Raw genomic sequence first — 25,411 nt, 5'->3', positions numbered from 1 at the left:
CATTTAGTGGTGGATAAAAAAAGTAAGTAACTAACACTGAGCATAAAATTACACCTTCAATTGTATACACAAGTCATATTTTCATATAGTAAACTACTTTCATTGAGCTTAAATCAATGTTACATTTCAGTCAGTTCCTCACACAATGACTACAGAAGACTTACAATAGAGCAGACCAGTTGTGTGGACCACTTGCAGGATTTTTTTTTTAAAGTTTACATCCATGGTCACTATGAACTATTGTAGTATGGAAAATACCTGACCGATATATACACTAAAATGTTTGGGATCAACTTGAAACCTGAAAGAATTTCTTTCTTCTGCTGATCTGATGTTATTTTGAAGAATGTTGGTAACCGAACAGTTTTTCCGACTATGGAAGTCACTGGGGTCCATCAACTGTCTGGTTCGGTCACCGTTTAAATTCAGGTTTGAAACAATTTGAGGGAGAGTAAATGATGACAGAATTTTCCTTTTTAATTTTCCTTTAAGCCTCGTCTGTGAAACCAAGAGCAAGATTTTTAAATTAACTTTTAAAAAAAAAAAAAATTTTTAAACAATGAATTTATTCCTGATGGCAAAGCTACATTTTCAGCATCATTACTCCAGTCTTCAGTGTCACATGATTCTTCATAAATCATTCTAATATGCTGATTTTCCGCTCCAAAAACATTTCTTATTATCAGTGTTAAAAAGCATTATACTGCATAATTTTTTTGTAGAAACTGATCATTTTTCAGGATTCTTTGATGAATAGAAAGTTTAGCATTTGTTTAAAATCTTTTATAAATGTATTTAATGTCAAATTTAATAAATTGAATGCATCCTTGCTGAATAAAAGTATTAATTTATTTTAAAAATGATTTCTTACTGACTCCAAACTTTTAAACGTTAGTGTTTTTGTTATTTGTTTTCTCATAAAGGTTGGAGCAACAGTGAGTATATGATGACAAAATTGTCAGTTTTGGGTGAACTATCACTTAAATATTACAGCTCAATGACAATCTCCAGAAAGTCCAAGCACAAATCCTGACAATGTGCATTTATTTATTCACTTTATTAATATTGAAGTGAGTGTTTAGTGTCGTAGCACACAGGCTTTGCTCTTTTGGGCTGAAAAGCATTCTTGTGTAGTAAACACTACAGGTGTAAATTCAGCATAACTATAAAATGTTTTGTCTTGAATGCAAAGTCAGTAAATAGTCCATGTTTTAATGGAAATAAGAGTACCCAAAACATCAGTCGCATCTGCTTGGGTGCTGGAACCACTTCTATAGAGGTGTTTTGCCACTAATAGTGCTCTCCTCTTTCTTCCCAGCTTAGTTGCATTACTGCTGGCCTAGTTCCTCTGTGTAGTCTTCAGGGATTGTGTCTGTTAATGCCAAAAGACATAAATTAAGATACGCTGAAAATACAACCTGTTCCTCTAATATTGTTTGAGCACTGCACTCACCGTTACAGCGATATCTCAGGTTGGACCAGATGATGTTTTCCTGTGAAAAGCAGAACACACCGAGACGTCCCCCTCTCATGCTGGTGTCAATAACAACTCCAGAGTCCGCAATCAAGTCGGTACCTTCATAGAACGTAACTCTGTGCCAAAACAGAGAAAAAAACAAAAACGTGTTGCTTTGCTTCAGTGAATTGTTTCTCCAGTAAAGTCTGAAGTCTCCAATATTTACAGCATCTAACCTGATGTATCCCACTTGGGGTCTGTGCATCAGATTCCAGCGGTATGACACCTTGTCCTTCCAGCCCGCATTACGAGGGTCTTTCCACAGCAAACGCACCTGGTCGTTTGTATCTCCAGTATGCCACAGTGAATTCCTCAGGAACTCTCCAGGCCCAGTTTTAGACTTTACAGCCTAGAAATGCACAATGTATTGCTGAATGTCTTCAGTCGAATAATCAAATCTAATTGCGACTTGCTTGAAGTGCAAAATAACGTTTTGGTTTCAGATTTAACACGAGTTAAGTATTTTTGCACACTTTAGAGTTTAGCCAAAAGCACTTTTCTAGATTTGCTGAGGTCTCAGTGGAGCAGCAGTAATGGTAAAAGCACACGCTGAGCATTCGGACAGACAGTAATAGAGATGTAGAGCGCCCGGGACCTTAAGCTGAATGCCAGGCTCAGCCACGGCTCGAAATGGCACCGCCTGCCAGTACGTCTGCTCCGTCTGCTTCCACATCACCACATAGAAGCTGGAGGAATCCTGGTAGCCAAAGATGAAGCCCGCGTAGTCGTCATCGGTCACTGTGTTCACGTGGAAGGTGCCCTCAAAGTCCACGCCGCTGAATGCTGTGTATCCTGTATGGAGTGGTAAGATCGTGTCATGTTCTGACCTAGATTTTCAAAATACTCAAATTCAACCACTTTCTTCTGTGGAACACACACAAAGATTTTTAGGAAAAATAATCCAGTTCTGTCAGTCCATACGATGCAAGTGGAAGGGACCGTCAAAGTTGACGCTTCAAAAACCACAGAAAACGAACATGACGGTAATTCATATACGACCACAGTGGATGATTCAATGTCTTCATATATGCGTTCATGAATTCGCACTTAGAGTAAACGTCAGCATATTGTGACGGTCCTTGTGTGATCTTCACAATGCTTGCTTACATCAACCTTCACAATGTGCTGGCATAGTGCTTTACAATGCAGTCACCTATCAGAAGGCCACTGGGGTCGTATGGGTTACCGTCGTGTTCGTTTTGCATGGTTTTTGAAGTGTCAGCTTTAAGGGTCCTATCCTCTTGCATTATATGGACTCAAATCTCAACAAATCTTTGTGTTTCACAAAAGAAAGAAAGTCGTATACATCTAAGACGGCATGAGGGTGAGTATGACCAGTAAGACCAGTATGAATTTCCATGCTGGTCCAGGCAGGCTCATGCTGGATTGGTCTTTTCACAATGGAAATGCTTGAGATTATTTTCTTGTTTTTGAACGGTTTGGGTCAAATAAGCTCACCAACAGCTAGTCCTGGGTCACTGTTCATGGTTTGGACAATCTCCATCCCCTGATTAAGAACAACCCAGTTGGGGTCGATCTGAGCCTCTCCTTCTGGATCCAGAACCACGGTCTGATATTCCCTGAAGTCGGTCAGAGTGATCTCTGCATTCTCAGGGCAGATGTCGATCGTGTCTATCACGTGATCTTTGTCCAGGTCTCCGGTGCAGATGTCACCCACCCCATCATCTGTCAAAGTGGAAGAGCAAAAGAAAGATATTTTCCTTATTTATCTTTTTATCAGTCCGATATAAATGTGTGAAGCACATTATGATGCAGTGGCCCCAAAAGTTATTTGGACACTTAAGTCACACTTAAAACCAAATAAATGTCATTAATTAAAATAAAATAAACGTAGACCAGAAACATTTTGCTTGAATAATTGAACAACTTGTGTTATGGCATCCTACTAAGAAAATGTTGCTGTGCGTACCGTTTTCATCCTTCTGGTCTGGGTTTGGCACCAGTCTACAGTTATCTTTATCATCCAAGATGCCGTCATTATCATCGTCATCATCACACTCGTCCCCAAGCCCATCCTTATCGGTGTCCAGCTGTGAGCTGTTAATGATGTTGGGGCAGTTGTCTTTGGTGTTCTGATGACCATCTCCATCACTGGAACAAAGACCCAAGTTGTAAACTTGTTTTATATTGACCGTCAAGGTAAAAGGTAAAGCAGACTCTACCTGTCAATGTTTGTGTCACAAGTGTCTCCTACAAGATCATCGTCAACATCCGACTGAAAGAAAACCGAAGACACTATTAAAATAGTAATATTAATTATGAAATATACAACATACAGAAGAAAAAAAGAAATTGAATAATGCACATTAAGGTGCGGTCACATTTACCATTACTTGGTCGAAATTTCATCCGTGCATAGAAATCATTTCTTTTCTTCCTACATCTCTATGCTTTTGACAATGGACCTTTTTTAGCTAATTTGACCGGCCCGCACATTTACGCAACAGATAGTTCCTTCAAATCTGCATTGTATTGTGTTTGTATCATTTCCATTGTCTGTTTTTATGCCAGTAATGTGTTGGTTTAACAAAAGAAATTAACAGTTTGCATCAATCTTTTTGAGTTATGCCAACTTGGAATAAAATTATGTTCAACTAACAAACTACAGGAACTTCATCATTTGTAATACAAACGCACATTTTTAAGTTGATTTCTCAAAAAAAAAAAATCAGTTGCAGCTCTGGAAACAACTAATCTTAACAATTTCAGTTAAAATCCACAGCGTTCATGGCCCAAAGTACCTTATATTTGCATGCAAGTTTACAGAACAAATATGAACACAGAAATTTGGATTGGATTGACTGTTTTGAAATTTATATGGTAGTTACATAGCCCCCTAAGCCTCTGTTATCATGAAAAAAGCCAGGAAATTTCAGTTGACAACATGGGACCTTTAAGGATGCGAGAGCGCAGTCTACTGCCTTTAGGAGGTTTAGTCTCCGAAAGGCCAAATCCAAACCATTGGCTTCCTCTAAGCTCTGACCTGGCTTGGAGACAGAGTCAGTAGAATGGCGTGGCTGCTTGTATCCCCCCTCCGAAGAGTAAGGAGCAGAAGCACTACGAAAGGCAGGAGGCAGGACTTCAGGGAAGTTATCACAAAGAAGTTCCCTGAGAGAGTGGCTGATGAGTGATTCTAAAATCACCCTCCCTTCCCCCACCTACGACCCCTCAGAGGAAGGTTTTTTATGGGGCGCATGAGCTCCTCTGAGCGCGGACATCTTGGTCTGTCCTGGACTAATTATGAAATGCGTGTTGCCAGTCTATACCGACCCACGATCTGATTGGTCCATGGACAATCCTTAAAGTAAGCGTTAGGGTAACTGCTTAATGAAATGACCACGATGAGATGATGAGATCTTGTGTTAATTAGATAGACCCCAACAACTATCGTCCAATCTCCAACCTCCCTTTCCTCAGCAAAATCCTGGAAAGAGCAGTGGCTGCCCAGCTTCAAGATCACATGTCCCACTATGAGCTCTTTGAACCCCTCCAATCTGGTTTTAGAAGACACCATAGTACTGAGACCGCCCTCATCAAAATCACTAATGACCTTCTGCTGGCTGCTGACAATGGCCTCATCACCGTCCTCATCTTCCTTGTGTCATGATTCTGCCCTGGTGTCTTTGTATTTCTCTAGTCTTGAGGCAGGATCATGACAGACCCATGTTTTGTGTACAAGCACATGGTCATTTGTTTGGGCCATGTGCTTGTGTTGTCTCGTTACGTTACCCCGCCCCCTTGTTATCCTCGTCTTGTCATTATTGTCTAGTCAGCTTCACCTGTTCTTGTCATTAGTGTCTCCCTATATCATCCCCTTGTGTTTGCTGTCCTGTGTTGGTTAATTGTCAATCAATGTGTAACCTGCCTGTGTTTGTTTCATTGCTGAGAAGTCCTTGTCAAGTAAGAGTTTTATGTCTGAAGAGTTGTATGTAGTATATCCCAGTTCTTAGTCTACTTATAGTCTTGTTTGTTAGTCAACCTTCCTTACCTCTGTTTTACCCCCTCGTGGGTTTTGTTTTCCCTGTTTTCTGTTATAAATAAACCTTGTGTGTTTGCATATTGTCTGCAATTGGGTTCATCCTTCCACCACATGACACCTTGACCTTTCTGCAGCTTTTGATACAGTTTCCCATACTATCCTTCACTGCTTTTCTGAGCTCGTCAGCCTCAGTGCCACAGCACTGTCCTGGTTCCGGCCCTATCTCACTGACCGGAAACAATTCATCAGCATAAATGGCTCCAATTCTGATCTAGCACCCGCCAACCATGGCGTACCCCAGGGCTCTGTGCTTGGTCCGCTGCTGTTCACCATTTACATACTACCCGTAGGTCATATTATCCGTAAACATGGACTTAACTTCCACTGCTACGCCGATGACATTCAACTTTATATCAGCACAAACCCCTCCTCCCAGCTCCCACCCACACAACTTGTCAACTGCCTGCAGGAACTCAAATCATGGATGACCACAAACCTACTTAAACTCAATAGTAATAAGTCAGAACTCATGGTTGTGGCCCCTGCATCATTGCTCAGAAAAATTGGAGACCTGGCCCTAGTTGTGAATGGCTGCTCCATTTCCCCATCTCCTGAGGTGCGCAACCTGGGCGTCATCCTGGACGCAACTTTATCTTTCCGGTTCCACATCAACAACATCACCAAGGCTGCCTTCTACCACCTCAGAAACATCTCTCGACTCCGGCCTTCACTCACAGATTCAGTAACTGAGACACTCATCCATGCCTTTCTCACCTCCCGCCTGGATTACTGCAATGGTGTCCTGTCTGGACTGCCCACCAAGGCCCTTAGCAGACTCCAGTATGTTCAGAACTCTGCTGCCAGGGTTCTAACCCACACAAAGCCCTGGCAGCATATCACTCCCATCATCCAACAGCTCCACTGGTTGCCAGTCAAGTCACGCATCACCTATAAGATCCTCCTGCTCACTTACAAATCTCTCCATGGACTCTCACCAAAATACCTCACAGACCTCCACCATCCCTACACTCAGTCACGTTGCCTGCGGTCCTCTGACAAGGACCTGCTGGACACCCCCCGCACCAGGTTGCGGACATTTGGGGACCGGGCTTTCTCTGCAAATGCTCCAACATTTTGGAACAGTCTACCACTTCACGTTCGCTCTGCCCCATCTCTGCCCATGTTCAAAATGGACCTTAAAACATTTATTTTCATGAAGTCTCTAGACCCCTAACCCCTCCCCGCCCACACACACACATACATACACACACACACACGTTTGTTAAGCGACCTTGGGTACCATGAAAGGCACTATATAAGTCGAAGTTATTATTATTATTATTATTAATTCAGTTGCAAGTGGTCGCGGTAATCCTTACGATGACCCTCTTTTTAATTTGTGGTTTTTGGTCTTTTTAGTAAATCTCCTTCCAGTACACTTAGCAGTGCTGGTGAGTCAAAGATAAATGTGAACTATGTTGCATTCTTGATCGACTCACGCTTATGAGCATCTGTCACTTAATAGGAATTGTGCAGAAAGAGCCAACCATTAGACAACAATGTTTCTACTATGAAACTATATGGCTGGTTATGTCTGAGGACGTCCTGCCTCTTTGGTAGAAGTGGTGGTGACAGAAATGGAACGAATTTCCCTGGTGTCACCAGAGCCAGCTATTCGACTCCTTTCTAGAGAAACGTTATATCAGGGTTGAGCCACAAAATGCTAGCTGTAGTGGATCTTAGGTAGAGTACCTTTTATCAAGGCAGAGTATGAGCTGCATTCCCCCAGTTACACTGGGGTGTTTAAGTAGGGCCTTGCTCCCCTGCGGCTTCCTTGGGGTCTAGAGTCTGGGTAATGAAAATGATGGGCACACTGCATATTATGCCTTGCTTTCATTTCCCTCCTTCGAGTAAGGATAAGGCTCCCCCTTGGAGGGTCATGCTCCCTTCCCTTTCATGAGCTGCTCTCAAGATTTTAGGGTACTTTAGGGTAGAGCGGGTTGAATAGAAATTATGATAGGTTTTTCACAAAATTCCCTCAGTTCCGTTTGTTATTGCATATCCAAAGCCTAGTGAGCAGGTAGCATGGAGGAGTGGGTTTTGGTTCCCCATGGCGTCAACTCCATGACCCCACGTCAAAGTTCCACTTTGAAAGGGAACGTCTAGGTTACGAATGTAACCTTGATTCCTTGATAAGGGGGACGAGACGCAGCATCACATTGCCATCCTTCAGACAAAAGAGTTGATGACGTATTTTGTAGGCGCCTTCTTATACTCACGGGCGCTCCACTCATGACATCATAGACTGCCGTCAGCCAAGCTGAGGGAACACAGTTGAGGGTGTTCCCCATATCGTCAACTCTATGGCGCTGTCTCGTTCCGCTTCTCAGGGAATCAGGGTTACATATGTAATCTAGACATTTTTTTATTAATTCCCCCCTTTTTCTCCCTTTTATTTCAGTTTTAGTTATTTTAGTGCATCAAGTTAAACTAAATGAAAATTAGACATTTTGCCTTGGGAAACTAGCTGAAATTTGGTTTTTTTTTCAGTTAAAGGTACAATATGTAAGAATTGTAATAAAATATCCAAAAATCACTTGCACAGTGTGATATTTTTCATGCAGTTTGTATGTACTTACAATATCCTAAAAGTTCCCAAAGATTTTTAATTTCAGAGAAATTCTAATTTTAAATGATGGGCCGTTCCCAGAAATCCCTGTTCACTTGTCACCTGTCACTGACATAATATCCGCGTTATCCCAGGTTCCCGCTCGTACTGCCATAGTAACCATGGCGACAAACGTGGACAACAGCGTTAAGTTGCTGCTGTGTATTAATGCTCATGCTGTTGTTGTTGTTTCGTTCAAACATTTTGGACCATGGCAAGCAGACTTTGTGACAAAAGGAGAACTAAAAAGAGGATCAAATTCAATATCAGCGTGGCATTTTCGAGATGCCGAGAGCACCATGTCCGTGACAAACTTCAACTTGACAGAGCTCTTGCATGTATATGACTTTATTAGATAGGTGAGCAAATGTACATAAAACTAATCAATGTTATATAGTTCAACATGATGAAATGTTAGAATATGACCAGTATGTTATTCTAATGTTGATCTAGCTTACTGCTAGTTTCATACAGACAAACTATCACATAGAATAACATTATAACTTTCACCACACTCAAATGCAGTTTAGTGTGATAGTGTAGACCAAGTGAAACAGTGCTGCGTTACCTCACAAGTTTCATTCGTCTAATAAACTGACCTGTGAGTAGTAATTCTGCACTTGCGGGTAGTTTGGTAGAAATGAAATGTCCTTATTCCTGATATCTGTCTCTTATTAGCAATCGCGCCCTTCTTCCTACCACAGTCATGTTAAAAACATCAATGTATCCAATCATCCATAAACATTATTAGATCCATCAGCTTCAACACAAGCTCCAGATCCATAATTCTGCTTAATGCTTATGCGTCATCAACCTACGCTTTTGTTATTGTAACAGGTTAGCGACCCGTAGCGGCGAAAAAAATTACATATTGTAGCTTTAACATTTATTGAATTTCAAGTATTTTTTTAAAATGAACTATTATGAGCCTGGTATAAAAAATGGATAGGTATTAATTTTGAGATGAACAGTTAATAAAGTGCCTAAAATAAAGATGGCAAGCGTTCTTCAAGAAACTTTTTTTTTTATATATATATAAATATTTGCCATAGTCTGTTGCTATCCTTTTAAATTAGGTTTAAAGTTAGAATAGAATAGAATAGAATAGAATAGAATAGAATAGAATAGAATAGAATAGAATAGAATAGAATAGAATAGAATAGAATAGATTTTTTTTATTAGAGACAGGTAGTAATAATGTTGTTCGGCACCTGGTTGGGGTTTGGCACCTCAGGGCAGCTGTCACATGCATCACCAACGCCATCATGATCTTTGTCCTTCTGGTCTAGGTTTGGAACCCTCTGACAGTTATCCAAGATGTTCTTCAAGCCTATCAGAAGTACAAGGATGCATTCAGTAATTCGTCAACAGATGAGTAAGAGCCAAGGTATAAAATAAATGATCATACAAAGGTATACAGAGACGTTCTGTCGAAAATGTCATTGAATGGAGCAAACTCCATCAGGAGAAATGTATTGCAGTGTTATAAAGTTGGGTACAGTGATGTCTTTGTGTACGATTTGTTGGGTTATGTCACAGGGTGGCAGTGTTTCAGAAAGACTTCTGTGGAATTGTTTCCACGCGTCAGCAGCTCTTGGCTCGGTTCAGGTTCTTGGTGGAAATGTGGTTGCTAAAAGGAGACATGACCAAGCTATAAAGAATCAAGTCAAGTGTCTGGATTTCTGCCTTGATGAGCAGACCGTAAATGTCAAGAGCTGCCTGGGCTTGATTTTACACTTTTCAGTCTGGAACAAATAATTGTTCATTTGAAACAATATTTTCAGTGTGGTGCCTTATAGACGCTGTTTATACAGCTACATGTCACTTCAGTTTTACATGACCCCGAGCAAGCTAAAGAGCTCAATTTGTGCTTTAAAAGCACAGAAGCTTCTGTTTCTCCTCATAAAATTGATCGAAGCACAGGAAAATCCAGATAAAAAACAGGCCCAAAGGGTGAAAAGGATATTCAAAACATAACACCCCATTTCTGCAAAAAAAAAAAAAAAGTATTCGGCCACGTAACAACCGGATGGTGCATGGAAAAATGTGAGCAAAAAGTATGGAGAATTTATCTTTAACAAAATAAGACCTGAATTAAATTACCATCCCCATCTATGTCATCATCACAGGCATCTCCCAGTCCGTCCTTGTCTGTGTCCCGCTGGTCCTGGTTTTCTACGTTTTTGCAATTATCACAAGCATCACCATGAAGATCTTTATCGCTGTTCTTCTGGTCTATGTTAGGTACCAACCAGCAGTTGTCCTGATGGAATACATTCATGCAGGGACTGAAACTGACGGGAGCTTATCAGTTCAAGAAAACAATTGGTCATAATGAAATTATGTGTCATCTGTACCTGATCATTAAAGATGCCATCACTGTCTGCATCCTTATCACAGGCGTCTCCCTTCCCATCTCTGTCTGCATCTTCTTGGCCCGAATTTGGAACAAACATGCAGTTATCCTGAAAATGAAAAATAAGAGAAACTGGTAAACACTTTACAATAAGGTTAATTATTCAATACAATAAATTTCAGCATTTCTTAACCTTGGTTAATGTTAACTGAATGATGCAAAATTGTAATAATTTCAAGTTGCACAAATGTTTTTAAATGTTAGTAATTTTCATTGAAAAGTGTGGAATCAGTACAATTTTTTTAACAGAAATTAAAGGGCTGGTATAATGCCCTTTTCACAAGATGTAAAATAAGTCACAGATATTTTTATATAGCATGTTAATTCAGTCAAAACATTTAAATTGATCAAAACATTTACATAAATAAATGCAGCTTTGGTGAGTATAAGAGATTTCTTTCCAAAACAACAAAAAATCTTACTGATGCCAAACGTTTGTATGGTAGTATATATTTGTAGATCTAGACTGATAATTGTTAAAAGTTGTCAGTTAATGATATCTAAAGCATTAACTAAGGCTAACAAACTGAACATTATTGTAAACTTCTTACAGAAATAACATGAATATGAGTATGAATATGAATATCACCTTCTTGCAGGTTCCATCTCTGCATTGAAGTTCGTTATCTGGATAGGCGTCAATGTCTGTGTCTTTTCCACAGACATAGCCGTTTCCTGCCCACGCAACTTTGCACTAAAAGCAACAAGACATTGAAGCATGTTAGATGGCTCAAAAGCATGGAAATTACAACTGCTTAAGCCTGATAGTAAATAAAACATCTGTCTGAATGCTTGACGTCTCACCAAACAGCTGATGCTCCCATCTCTCTCCACAACACAGTCTGCGTTGATGTCACATGGATTTGGCTGGCCGTTCCCACACAGTCTGTCAGATACAAGAGGGCGGACCAGGCCAGTGCTTTTGCAGCCAGTATTCTGGTCACCAGTGAATCCGCTCTTGCAGTTCCCACAGTGAAACGCACCCTACAAGAGAGCAAAATTTTCACATTTAACAATATTTAGCTGTTTTTCTCCACAGGCCACATAAGTATAATGGGTAATCTAGGATAGTAAGGCTATTTTCTTACCACTGTGTTATGGCAGTATGAATTGGGTGTGCATCCACCGTTGTCCACCTGGCACTCATCAATATCATTACAGATCTGATAAAAAAGGATAAATCTTAGAGATAAATCTAAATGTTAATCACTGTATGACACTAACAACACTACTTTTTTTTTATTATAAATTATAAATGATAATTTTTTTCTCTATGAGTATCATTGTAATACTATGCAATTGGAGTAACATGTAGATATGGTTTATAATACAGTTTATAATACAGTAAATATGGTTTATAACGTACAGCAATACGTTCAGTATCAAGACATACTGTATATCACAGTATTAAAATCTTTATATGGGGTGCTTTAAAATATCTTATTACTATATTAATAAAGGAGATCTATACATACATTTGGGGTCAATAAGATTTTTTTGTGTTTTTGAAAGAAGTCTCTTATGCTCACAATGTGCATTTATTTGATAAAAAATACAGTAAAACAGTAATACTGTGAAATATTATCATGTTTTAAAATAACTGTTTTCTATTTTAATACATTTTAAAATCTAATTTATTCCTGTGATGGCAAAGCTCATTTTGCAGCATCATTACTCTTCAGTGTCACGTCATCCTTCAGAAATCAGTAGGCTATAATATGCTGGTGCTCAAAAACATTTCCTATTATTTATTAGATTATTATTTTTCTTTACTGTCAATTTACATCAATTTAATGCATCACTGCTGTGTAACAGTATTAATTCATTTAAATAAATAAAAATCTGTCTGACCCCAAACGTTTGAATGGCGGTGTACATATACATTTGCACACAGTGGTAAATAAAAATTAAATTAAGCTTTGCATTGTCCCAAATACGCACTTGTTTGTTTGCCTGAGCGTAGTGAACGCCCACACCCTGGATCTCTGGGCCAGAGAAACCTTGTGGACACATCTCACATCTGAACCCTGGCGCAGTGTTAATACATCGTACACCGGAGAAACATTGGTTGAACTGGCACTAAAATTGAACAGTGTGAAAGGTTAGCTTGATTTATGGTGTTTAACAAACAATGCTCAGTATACATATAATGACGTTTAAGTCACACAGCTGCACGACGATCTGTGAAAAGTTCTATAAAACAACAGGAAAATTACCTTAGACCCTACATAACGGTTTAAACAATAATTCATCTAATAAAACCCCTATTGAAACCCTGATGAAATGTTAATAAATCATTATGTGTTCTTGACTGAGTTTTATTGTTCATCAATTAAGTAGAAAACCTTGTCAGATGTGTTGAACAGTCTGAGCTAGTAGAGATACTGCAGTCATTACTCACTTAAAAAACATGAGTGTTCCTGTTCTATCCTAAATACCCAACTAAACAGGAAATGATGTGTGGATAGATAAACAATATAAACAGCAAAACTTGATTCAAGAAAGTCATAAATAATATAATTTGTATAATAACGAACAAGTTGAGGTTATGTTTAGTTTGTTCATATTATTAAATTCTGACTAATGTTTTGGGTATACCAATATTATGAAAAAAAAAAAAAAATCTGAATCTTAAATCTAACCTCGTCTACATCATCACATTGGACTCCATCTCCAGTGTAGCCCTCAGGACAGGGTGCACAGCTCACACCTTCAGCTGTTTCGATACACATGGCTGGCGTAAAACAGACCCCTGGTCCACACTTGGACCGTGTTTTACTTTCTAGTTCCGTTCCTAATGCATTTTGAATATTAACACAACACTTGAGTTCACCTGTCTGACTACTTCAACATCTTCATTAAAAGCTTCTACTAATGGACTTGTACTTGACTGAGCACAGACATGATTTTTACCTTTTAAAAATGTTTTCTCATTATAACTGTTTCTCATCTTCATAGAAAAAATCTTACCGCTGCATGGAACGCACTCCAAGATAGTCTTTCTCAGGTCAGCAGTTTCTTTGGTCTGTTGAAAACACATGCTCATTATTCTCTGGAAGAAACTATAGGGAACCAAAGTTCTGAAGAAACTATAGGGATAGTTCACCCAAAAATGAAAAGTGTGTCGCCATTTATTTACCATCATTGCGTTGAGAGACTTTTGTAGAACATTTTTAAGAATTTTTCTGGTCACTAATGCTATGAATGAGGAGTTCTGTTGACAGGATCGACTAAGTCAGAGAAATAGATCAGACTCAAAAAATGAATCCGACACATCAATATTTCTCCCATAGAGAAAAAAACAAGTAATGGGTTTTAACAACATGAAAGTCATTACATGATTAGAGAATAATTTTTTTGGTGAACTCTCCCTTTAAGGAACTATTTCCCCACACAATTTAAAGTTACCTGCTGATCCACCTTCTGTTTCAACTCTTGGATCATTCGCATGAGCTCAAATATTGGGCCAGCTTCCATCTTTGAGGTTGTTCCTGCAGAAATGTAACATAATAATATTTCCTGTAGCTAGTAGAAGCAAATAATCAATCATTAAAGGGTTGGTTCACCCAAAAATGAAAGTTCTGCCATTAATTACTTACCCTCATGTCATTCCAAAAATCTGTTCATATTCGGAACACAAATTAAGATCTTTTTGATACAATTTGAGAGTTTTCTGTCCCTCCTTTGACAGCCTGTACTACTTTAAAGCCCTAGAAAGGTAGTAAAGAAGACATTATTAAAGTAATCCACGTGACTCCTTCTAGTTTATGAAGTGACGCAAGAGCTTTGTTTGTGCAAAAAACTTGATCTACCACTTTATTTACAAAATATTAATCTCTAATGCACGTTCACGTAACAACGTGTTGCTCTCGTGAACATGCGCGCATGTGTGTTGTGTCAACGCGACACTCCATCAATTAATGTGGAGATTAATATTTTGTAAATAAAGTGGTAAATTATGTTTAAAGCACTTGTGTCGCTTCATAAAATAGATATTACCGTAAACCACTTGGGTCTCATGGATTATTATTATGAAGCCTTTACCTTTCTGGGGCTTGAAAGTGTTAGTTGCTTAGGCTGTCAATGGAGGGAATGAAAGCTCTCAGATTTCATTAAAAAGATGAACGAAAGTTTGTAACGGCATGAGTGTGAGTAATTAATGACATCATTTTCACTTTTGGGAAAACTAACCCTTTAACAAAACTAAAGCTGTATAAGACTACTAGCCTAGTACAACTAGTAGTTGCACCTAGTAGTTGCAGTGTTTCTCTCTCTTCACTGCAGTCCTGAAGTTCCACGACATTCTCAATAGACTCGTCGAGCACGAGCCTGAGGTCTGACAGCTTATCCTGTGACACAGGTAGCCCACATGTTTATTCATAGATTATGCTTGCTGTATATACACTCATCAGAACAATTCTATTATTTGTTCAATCTTTTTGGTTTACCTGGCTTGAGGTTTGCAGGGTCTTCAGTGTGACTAGTTTTGGGCCCTGCGGCAGTGACTTAAAGGCCAGCGGCACGTCCTGCACTCTCTCCACCAGCCTGCAGTCCACATAGAGAGCCGTGGTGGGGGTGCCCTGCTGCAACCCACTGAAGTGGAGCAGTATGTGGTGGTGTTGACCATCTGTCAGTGGCACTTTACTGAAATTCGTTGTTCCAACCTTTCCGTTGCTTTTCAGATATTTCAAAATGACTGTCAACAAAAAGAGTATTTGGTGTACACGTCAAGTATTTATTGAGCCATTGAACACAATGCACATTGGTGAGCTCTGATCAGACAGACCTTTGTTGAGTTTCCCCTGAACAGTGAAATCAAAATAATCTGTGTTATCTGCAGCGTTGAAGATGCGGAAGACATGGGTTGGAGCTTTGTTCTGCAGCTGCAGCCTCGCAAGGATAAAAACGTTGTCCATATTCTTTGCCCTTATTCCTCCTTGTAGAAGGTCAGGTAAGCAATCCGGTGACACCAGAAGATCATAAACTGCGAAATTTGCATTTTTGTTACACTCGTACACAAATTTATATGGTTCCATGAAGAACCTTTAACATCCATAGCACCTTTCAATTGTACAAAAGGTTCTTCTTAATAGTGGGTTTAAAGTTATAAATAATAATAGTTATAAAGTTTCTTGAAATGCACAGCATTATTCAATGTGTTGCTGACGTAATTTCCACTGAAACAGGAAGACAAGACTTCTTTTTTAAATAGCCAATAGCCTTTCATTTATATCACAGCCCTGCTAGACCAAGGGGGTAATCCATCAGCCGGAAACTGAAGCTTCCCCGGGGGCCGCCATTGCTGTTAGCATTCCATTGACTCCCATTCATTTTGGCGTCACTTTGACAGCGAATAACTTTACATCTGAGGCGTTTAAAGACTCCATTTGTCCATTCTAAAGAAACACGACAATGTATAAAAGGCTCCATTACCTTGTATCTTACGTTATGGCCCCGTAGAAGCAGTTTTTGTAAAAACAGGCTAACAATTGCGTCATAACCACTCGACTCTCTGTCGCACAGTCAAGAAATTACCGTATATAGACGGGCGGAGAAGCTCGCAAGAAATCGGGGGGACGTGGAGGCATAAAGTCAAGGGAGAAGCCCATAGAGAGTAATAAAGTTGCGCCTGCTCTATCTCATGGACAGCTAATACTCACGCTCTCCGTCTCTGTGAGATTCGGAAGGGAATGATTCAGATTTCTCTTGGCACAGCTACTAGAAGACTTACAGCTGTCAGACAAGTTGCTCACGTCACATCAGTTTGAGCCTGCGCAGTACGCCTGGCGATCAGGAAGTGAGTGCTTCTAATTGACTTCACTTTTCTCCGTTGAAAACTATGGGGTCGCTGTGTCCATCTTATATACTGTCTATGTGCTAGACCTATTGAGCTCGGTAAAGCTGCAGTTTCCTCCTAATCTCTATCTAATTCTACTCCTAATCTCCTCCATGTCACTTTAAAATACAGCATTCTGTGCAGAATTCAAAAGGGTTGATACGTTTTTTGGTATGCACCGTCTCTCGCATATGATCCGCTCTGTGCTATCGTGTCTCAGACTTTGTGCGCGCTGCAGCGATTCTCGTGACACTAACCCGAAACCAGACTTCCTTTGCCCCAATGGAAAGCATATTTACACTGTCTGAATCCCTATCCCCTATAAAATAGCAAATGTGTGAACAAGTAAACAATTTTAGCTGCAGCTTCAATGTATATTTATAATGTAGGGGGCGGGTCACTTTAGAGAGCATTTGATTGGACAGATATATAATGAGAAGCTGACGTGCAGAGTGATGTCATCAAAACCAATGATCCATATTAGTAGAAGTGAGAGAGAATTAGTAGAAGACTGTATCTTATAAATGTGAATTGTGTCATTGTTTTGGAGCACACTACCATATAGATAATAAGGCTAACATATTCATAAGCTACTAAAAGCCAAATAACTTCAATTTCGATTTCATGGGGACTTTAAATGTTTTTTATATTTAAAAAATTGTTTTAAGAGCGTCATAAGTGTCATTGGACTTTTTTGTGTTGCATTTTCTCTGTGAAGGAAAGCTCAGGAAAACAACCAATGAGGTCATTGGCAGATCTGACCTGTGTGTGACTAATGGTCATTTTATATAGTGTTCAGATTTGTTAATTCCACTGCATGCTGGAATTCCAGACAATTTATGACATTTATGGAGTGATACACTTTCTACTTATCATCACATTGAATTAAATGAATCACTTGATGATTCTTTGTGAAATGTAATAATTATAAATAATACTATAAATATATAAATAATGAAAAAATTTAAATGGCTAGAATCTTAAAGAAATTCAGTTTAACACTTGTACTGTAAAAAAAAGTTGCTGCCTTAAATAAAGTATAATCAACTTGGATGTTTAAGTCATTTAAACTAAAATGACATTAAACTGACTTAAAAATTAGCTGAATCTTGCATAACTTATGAAAAAAGTAGCAAATTGCTTAACTTATTTTGATGAACTTATTGATCATATAATTTTTTACAGTGTACAAACGGTTAAATATAAGGTTTAAGGACTTACCAATTCCTTGAGTTTTCACTGTATCAAGGAGTTGTAAAATTAACTGTAAACTGAATATGATTCTTGTCCAAATACCCATTGTGGATTTATTTAGTCACAAATCCAGTTAAAGTGTTCCAGACTTATTCCTGGAAAAGTCGTTTCTGCTCTGACCCCTAATTCAGGCTTGACCAGTAGCCGTCAAAACAGAAATGTCTGTTCCGTGCAGATCAACGAGAACCAGACTGGTGCTCAAGTGATTTAAACTTTTCAGATGTCTCTCTCTATATAAGGTGTGACCAAGCACCTCCTCCAGAACGCGTCTGTGCTTTTACCGGAATGTATTGCTGTAAGGATGTCAGATCAAAACCTTCCCAAAAAGGTAATAATGGTAAATAATGGGAGGATATGCTTTGGTATTTGATCAGTCCTTGTGTACAGCTGGTTAAAGGAAGCAATGTATATGTGCTTTTGACAAAAAAAAAAGTTTGTTCTTGATTTTACATTTATTATTTTCATTTAAACTTTACTTGAAAGTGGCAACTGGGGTTACACACAAATAATCATGGCATAGGCCCTACTTTAAAGTTCACCCATATTTTATCCATAAATTAAAATTTTGTTCTGTCATAATTTTCTCACCCTCAAGATGTTCCAAACATGTATGAATTTCTTTCTTCTGCTGAACACACACACATATATATATATATATATATATATATATATATATATATATATATATATATATATATATATTTTTTTTTTTTTAAGAATATGGATTACCAAACAGTTGATGGGCCCATTGACTTCCATTGTATTTTTTATTTTTGTGTCATATTATGGAAGTTAAAAGGGAATTCAACTGTTTGGTGACCCTATTCTTCAAAATATCTTATTTTGTGCTCAGCAGAAGAAAGAAATTCTTACATGAAATTCTTACAACTTGAGGGTGAGTAAATGATGACAGAATTTCCATTTTTAGGTGAACTATCCCTTTAACAATCCGATTGCCTTTAACCAAACAATCTGACCTGCCAAAAAAAAAAAAAAACATTTACAGGAATAATCTGGCTTGACATGTCCCTGAGTCTTGCCAGTTTGAGTGTTACGGCAGATGAGTTATGGAAAATCAATTAAATCTTTAGCTTCATATAAATGTAAGAGTTTACCACATTAACTCTGCAATTGCCTTAGGCTATTGTATTCTGCAGACTCTCAACCTCTTTTACTTAAAAAACAAGCTCACACCAACTGTGGTCAAGCTGGTGTTTGGAACATGGCAGCTGGTTTGTTGCTAGTTAACTTTAGCCCAACATCTTAACCAAGGTGGTATAGCTCTAAGCAAGTTCACCCAAAAATTAAAATCATACCATTTTCACCCTCAAGACATCCAAGGTGTGTATGACTTTCTTCTTTCAGACGAACACAATCAGAGAAAATCCAAGTCAATCTTCTTCAAAATTATTTAAAAAGCCTTTATTTTACTGGCTATTTCATAATAGAAAATTTAAAAGACATTGGGGAGAAGCAACCCACGTGTAGCGGTGCAAACAGTCTTCTTCAGGGTATAATATTTAGTAATATTTGAAAATATCCTGGCTCTTCTCAGCTTTATAATGGTAGTGAATGGAGGGCAAGTTTTTGAAGCCCAAAAAAATTCATCCATCCATCATGAAAAATAATCCATACGGCTCCAGGGGATTAATAAATGCCTTCTGAAGCGATGGGTTTTGTAAGAAAAATATCCATATTTAAAACTTTATTAATAACTAGATTAAAAAGTTCGTTGAAACAAACTTTAAGTTGGCTTGTGAAAGTTTGGACCAGATAGTTTAAAAAAGTTTGAAGTAGTTTGAAGTTTAAAGTAGTTTAAAGTAGATTTAAGTTTAACGTAGTTTAAAGTTTAAGTAGATTACAGTTTAAAGTAGTTTGAAGTTTAAAGTAGTTTGAAGTTTAAAGTAGTTTGAAGTTTAAAGTAGTTTGAAGTTTAAAGTAGTTTGAAGTTTAAATTAGTTTGAAGTTTAAAGTAGTTTAAAGTAGTTTAAAGTAGATTTAAGTATAAAGTAGTTTAAAGTTTAAAATAGTTTGAAGTTTAAAATAGTTTGAAGTTTAAATTAGTTTGAAGTTTAAAGTAGTTTAAAGTTTAAAGTAGATTAAAGTTTAAAGTAGTTTAAAGTTGAAAGTAGTTTCAGTTGGGGAGTTTGAAAATCTGAACATTCCGCAATGTTAAGTCAATGGGAGTTTTTTCCGAGTTTGATCGTCATTTATAGGAAAACCGTAAGTCCGATCAGTCTGAAAAGATATAGCAACTAACTTCAGAACAGTTTGAGTGTCTGAGCCGAGTTTGGAGTATGTAGAGTTAAAGCTCTAGGAGGAGTAGCAGTCAACAGTTTGGTAAGAAGAATAATAATAATAATAATAATAACTAGAACGTACATTTCCAGAAGAAAATGTGAATGGTGCTTGCAGTGGCAAAACTCACCACTCGGTTGCTAGAGTGTGGTACATGATTGCATACGAGCCAACAACCATGTCTGTACGATGTTCTGCTGCTGAGATATGGCTTATTCATGTTGTTCGGTTGGTTGCTAGGGTCTTCTGGGTGGTTACTAGGGTGTTCTGGGTGGTTGCTAGGCAGTTGCTAGGGTGTTCTGGGTGGTTGCTAGGCAGTTGCTAGGGTGTTCTGGGTGGTTGCTAGGCGGTTGCTAGGGTGTTCTGGGTGGTTGCTAGGCGGTTGCTAGGGTGTTCTGGGTGGTTGCTATGGTGTTCTGGGTGGTTGCTAGGGTATTTTGGGTGGTTGCTATGGTGTTGCTAGGGAGTTCTTAGGTATTTTGGGTGGTTGCTAGGGAGTTCTAAGGTATTTTGAGTGGTTGCTATGGTGTTGCTAGGGAATTCTGAGGTATTTTGGGTGGTTGTTAGGGATTTCTAGGGTATTTTGGGTGGTTGCTAGGGTGTTATGGGTGGTTGCTATGGTGTTGCTAGGGTGTTATAAGGTATTTTGTGTGGTTGCTAGGGTGTCATGGGTGGTTGCTATGGTGTTGCTAGGGAGTTCTAAGGTATTTTAGGCAGTTTCTAGGGTGTTATGGGTGGTTGCTATGGTGTTGCTAGGGTGTTCTAACACACACAAACTTGCTCACACACACACACACACACAATATGAAGTTATTAAAACCTTTAGTATGGGGTTAGGGTTAAGGTTAGGCATGAGGCCGGTATTTAAAATCTCTATTAAACGAGTGCCTTATAATGAGTGCACGAGGCCTGCGGCCTCGTGCCTATGAGTGAGTTTTTATAGAGTATTTAAAATCTCTATTAAACGAGTGCATTATAATGAGTGCACGAGGCCTGCGGCCTCGTGCCTATAGCTTATGGTTGCTAGGGTGCTGTAACTGGTTGCTATGGTGTGGCTATGAGGATTTTAGGCCATTATTTATTGGCTGCATGATAATATAAATCCTCTGAGGGAGAGAGAGGGGGAGACATGCAGGGGTGTCAGTGCCCGGTTGCATAAAGCACCTTAAGTTTTTCCCTTAAGTATGACACTTAAGGGGCGATTTCCCCTTACCTAAGAGAATAACTTAAGGGTGTTGCATATAATCTCTTAAACGATTCTCTTAGGTAAGGGAAACATTTAAGTGTTTCACGACAGCGATCCTGGATTCACGTTATAAAAGTCTGTTGTTGCCATAGATACGCAAAACACTAACACAAGCGGGAAATAGCCCCCGCAACCCGGTGAACCACTCTGCTGACAGACGATTTATGAACGTGGAAAACATCTCCCACTATCGTCTGTAAACTCCCAGTTGCAAAAAAACGCAGTGCTATAAGCAGTTGTAACACCGCAGGTAAAGAGTGGTTGCGATGTGTGACACGGTCAAGGGCGCCGTCTAGTTTGTTAGTGATGTCAAATATTGCGCGTCGATCAAAGCGGTATTCATGCAACAATAGGGTTCTCCCTATCCCTAAAAATTATTCTTGGCACATAATTATCTTCAGCTCGTTCCATAAATTCAGCCATGTCGTCTTATTTTTTGTCCGCGTTACTCTTAAGGTTACGATTTCCAAACCTTAAGTTATACTTAGGGAAATGACCGTTAAGGGGTTTTATGCAACACTTAACGCTTTTTAAGGGATTACTTAAGTGAAAAAACAGCATTTAAGGGAAATTCTAAGTGTTTATGACGTTTCACTTAAAAAAACCGTTAAGTAACACTTAAGGGTATTTTTCTGCAACACCCTTAGGTTTAAGGGAAACATAAGGGCAAACTTAAGGGAAAATTTCACTTAAGGTGCTTTATGCAACCGGGCACAGGCCCTTTGTGTCTGTGTGTGTGAAAAATGACAGTTGGGATTTGAATTTCTGAAAATTCCGCAATGTTAAGTCAATGGGACTTTTTTGGCCGCTTTTTCGTCCGCTGTGCGAACATCGTACACCCGATCGCTTAGAAAAGATATAGCACACCTCTCCTCAATGAGCCGGTCGATTTGACACCTCACTCAGGGGTCTGTGACAAACGGTGCGGGGCGAGTTTCGCGCCAAACTTTTGTGTGGAATAATAATAAGAAGAAAAATAAGTATGCAAGAGAACACTAATGTTGCTTTGCCTATAGGCAAGCACCATTAACTAGATTAAAAAGTTCGTTGAAACAAACTTTAAGTTGGCTTGTGAAAGTTTGGACCAGATAGTTTAAAAAAGTTTGAAGTAGTTTGAAGTTTAAAGTAGTTTAAAGTAGATTTAAGTTTAACGTAGTTTAAAGTTTAAGTAGATTACAGTTTAAAATAGTTTGAAGTTTAAATTAGTTTGAAGTTTAAATTAGTTTGAAGTTTAAAGTAGTTTGAAGTTTAAAGTAGTTTGAAGTTTAAATTAGTTTGAAGTTTAAAGTAGTTTAAAGTAGTTTAAAGTAGATTTAAGTATAAAGTAGTTTAAAGTTTAAAATAGTTTGAAGTTTAAAATAGTTTGAAGTTTAAATTAGTTTGAAGTTTAAAGTAGTTTAAAGTTTAAAGTAGATTAAAGTTTAAAGTAGTTTAAAGTTGAAAGTAGTTTCAGTTGGGGAGTTTGAAAATCTGAACATTCCGCAATGTTAAGTCAATGGGAGTTTTTTCCGAGTTTGATCGTCATTTATAGGAAAACCGTAAGTCCGATCAGTCTGAAAAGATATAGCAACTAACTTCAGAACAGTTTGAGTGTCTGAGCCGAGTTTGGAGTATGTAGAGTTAAAGCTCTAGGAGGAGTAGCAGTCAACAGTTTGGTAAGAAGAATAATAATAATAACTAGAACGTACATTTCCAGAAGAAAATGTGAATGGTGCTTGCAGTGTCAAAAAACACGACCCGGTTGCTAGAGTGTGGTACATGATTGCATACGAGCAAACAACCATGTCTGTACGATGTTCTGCTGCTGAGATATGGCTTATTCATGTTGTTCAGGTGGTTGCTAGGGTGTTCTGGCTGGTTGCTAGGGTGTTGCTAGGCGGTTGCTAGGGTGTTCTGGGTGGTTGCTAGGGTGTTCTGGGTGGTTGCTAGGGTGTTGCTAGGTGGTTGCTAGGGTATTCGGGGTGGTTGCTATGCGGTTGCTAGGGTGTTCTGGGTGGTTACTATGGTGTTCTGGGTGGTTGCTAGGGTGTTATGGATGGTTGCTATGGTGTTGCTAGGGAGTTCTTAGGTATTTTGGGTGGTTGCTAGGGTGTTATGTGTGGTTCCTAGGGTGTTCTAAGGTGTTTTCGGTGGTTGCTATGGTGTTGCTAGGGAGTTCTAAGGTATTTTGGGTGGTTGCTAGGGTGTTGCTAGGGAGTTCTAAGGTATTTTGGGTGGTTGCTAGGGTGTTGCTAGGGAATTCTAAGGTATTTTGAGTGGTTGCTATGGTGTTGCTAGGGAGTTCTGATGTATTTTGGGTGGTTGTTAGGGTGTTATGGGTGGTTGCTAGGGTGTTCTAAGGTATTTTTGGTGGTTGCTATGGTGTTACTAGTTGGTTGGTAGTTTTCACAGATGGTTACTATGGGGTTAGGGCTGAGGTTAGGCACTCGGCCGCAGAGTATTTAAAATCTCTATTAAACGAGTGCATTATAATGAGTGCACGAGGCCTGCGGCCTCGTGCCTATGAGTGAGTTTTTATAGAGTATTTAAAATCTCTATTAAACGAGTGCATTATAATGAGTGCACGAGGCCTGCGGCCTCGTGCCTATAGCCTATGGTTGCTAGGGTGCTGTAACTGGTTGCTATGGTGTGGCTATGAAGATTTTAGGCCATTACTTATTGGCTGCTGGATAATATAAATCCTCTGAGGGAGAGAGAGGGGGAGACATGCAGGGGTGTCAGGCCCTTTGTGTCTGTGTGTGTGAAAAATGACAGTTGGGATTTGAATTTCTGAAAATTCCGCAATGTTAAGTCAATGGGACTTTTTTGGCCGCTTTTTCGTCCGCTGTGCGAACATCGTACACCCGATCGCTTAGAAAAGATATAGCACACCTCTCCTCAATGAGCCGGTCAATTTGACACCTCACCCAGGGGTCTGTGACAAACGGTGCGGGGCGAGTTTCGCGCCAAACTTTTGTGTGGAATAATAATAAGAAGAAAAATAAGTATGCAAGATAACACTAATGTTGCTTTGCCTATAGGCAAGCACCATTAATAAGAAGTTTAAGTACAATATCAGTAAGTTGGCTCTCACAAGCCAACTTAACTAGCTTCCGGCAGACGGCCGTACACTGCGATTTACGGCGAAAGACCCAACGCATGACGCAATGACGAACGCGGAAGCGCAGAGGATAGAGCAAAACAAATAAACGGTCACGAATTATAAGTCTAAAATGAGAATTTCTAAAGAGAAATGTCAGAGGATTTCGATATAAGAGAAAAGGAGCTTGTGTTTGTTGCACAGCCCTATTTGTTTGAACGGCGAGAGGCGTCTAAGCTTACGCCTACATCCGTCATACATCACGTCAGGGGTTACTTTGTGGCGCAAGCTGACTTGCGCAGTATAGGACATCTGCCAGAAGCTAATGTTTTTAATATTTTTTTTCTTACACAAAACATATTGCTTTATTAACCCCCTGGAGCCATATGGATTACTTTTATGATGGATGAATGCATTTTTTGGGGGGGCTTCAAAATCTCGTTTCTCGTTCTCTTTTTTTATGGAATATTGCAGTATTTATTATACATGATTTATCTATTCACATTTTTATAAAAAAATAATGTGCCCTGAGATTAACCAAAATAACTTCCCATCATTCTCACCTGCAATGCCATCTACTGTTCTCTGATGACGCGTTTACTGCATAGACAGTAGCCTATATAGAGCTGGTAAGTCCCGCCCCCTCCGTAAAACCCCGCTGGACCTCAAAGTTGAAAAAGCGTCAATGCAAGTGAATGGGAGAAAATAATTATTTTCTGGTCCCGTTCGAATTGTGCCATGAATGTGAACATATGTTGTCTGTGAATTTTTTATATAATCTTTCATGTTACAAGTTTGACAGTATATGGTATGATTCGTCGGCTAGCAGTTGTGGAAAAGACATAACGAGAAAGACTACATGTCGCCTATGTGACGTCACCGCATAAAGTTGACTTACCCGTGGTTTTCGCCAACCTCAACGATTTTGTCCTCTCCCTGAAAGAAGGCTGTGAAGTGCACCAAAGACAGCCATGTCTAGCGGGATCCGTGAGCTAGAGCCGTGAGCTGGTGGTGTTGACGTTTCAAACGCGTCGACAGCAGCGAAGAGTTGTAGTCCACAAAGTGCTCTCACACAAAGTCTACCCGTATCAAACTTCT

The 25,411-nt window shown here is 39.1% G+C and overlaps 1 protein-coding gene across 2 annotated transcripts; it reads right to left on the bottom strand.

Annotated features, from left to right (window-relative positions):
* Nucleotides 1-543: 543 nt before the first annotated feature.
* On the bottom strand, nucleotides 544-24,929 carry thbs4a (thrombospondin 4a). Of its 2 annotated transcripts, none has more exons than XM_079607442.1 (21): nucleotides 24,877-24,929; nucleotides 15,387-15,584; nucleotides 15,049-15,296; nucleotides 14,850-14,949; nucleotides 14,009-14,091; nucleotides 13,571-13,625; nucleotides 13,243-13,394; nucleotides 12,542-12,679; nucleotides 11,689-11,763; nucleotides 11,405-11,584; nucleotides 11,190-11,294; nucleotides 10,542-10,649; nucleotides 10,288-10,447; nucleotides 9,396-9,514; nucleotides 3,700-3,752; nucleotides 3,447-3,628; nucleotides 2,975-3,202; nucleotides 2,112-2,308; nucleotides 1,693-1,865; nucleotides 1,454-1,593; nucleotides 544-1,372 (listed from the first exon to the last, which is right to left on the bottom strand). In XM_079607442.1, exons 2-21 carry the CDS (start codon nucleotides 15,514-15,516, stop codon nucleotides 1,329-1,331), a joined length of 2,670 nt encoding a protein of 889 aa, XP_079463568.1. In that variant the 5' UTR covers nucleotides 15,517-15,584; nucleotides 24,877-24,929; the 3' UTR covers nucleotides 544-1,328. The 2 variants fall into 2 exon arrangements, with proteins under 2 accessions (XP_079463568.1, XP_079463567.1); XM_079607441.1 differs by lacking the exon at nucleotides 24,877-24,929 and adding an exon at nucleotides 17,658-17,894.
* Between the last annotated feature and the right edge of the window lie 482 nt (nucleotides 24,930-25,411).

This window comes from Phoxinus phoxinus, assembly GCF_949152265.1.
Source record: "Phoxinus phoxinus genome assembly, chromosome: 3".
Lineage (NCBI taxonomy): Eukaryota > Metazoa > Chordata > Actinopteri > Cypriniformes > Leuciscidae > Phoxinus > Phoxinus phoxinus.
This window is presented reverse-complemented; position numbering and strand designations above follow the sequence as displayed.

Coding starts and splice junctions, on each gene's coding strand:
- thbs4a (XM_079607441.1), bottom strand. CDS start 17,736: ATGGGTATTTGGACAAGAATCATATTCAGTTTACAGTTAATTTTACAA. Junction 9,515..10,287: donor TGATGACATAGATGGGGATG/GTAATTTAATTC, acceptor TACTTCTGATAG/GCTTGAAGAACATCTTGGAT. Junction 3,203..3,446: donor AGACCAGAAGGATGAAAACG/GTACGCACAGCA, acceptor CCACTTTGACAG/ATGATGGGGTGGGTGACATC.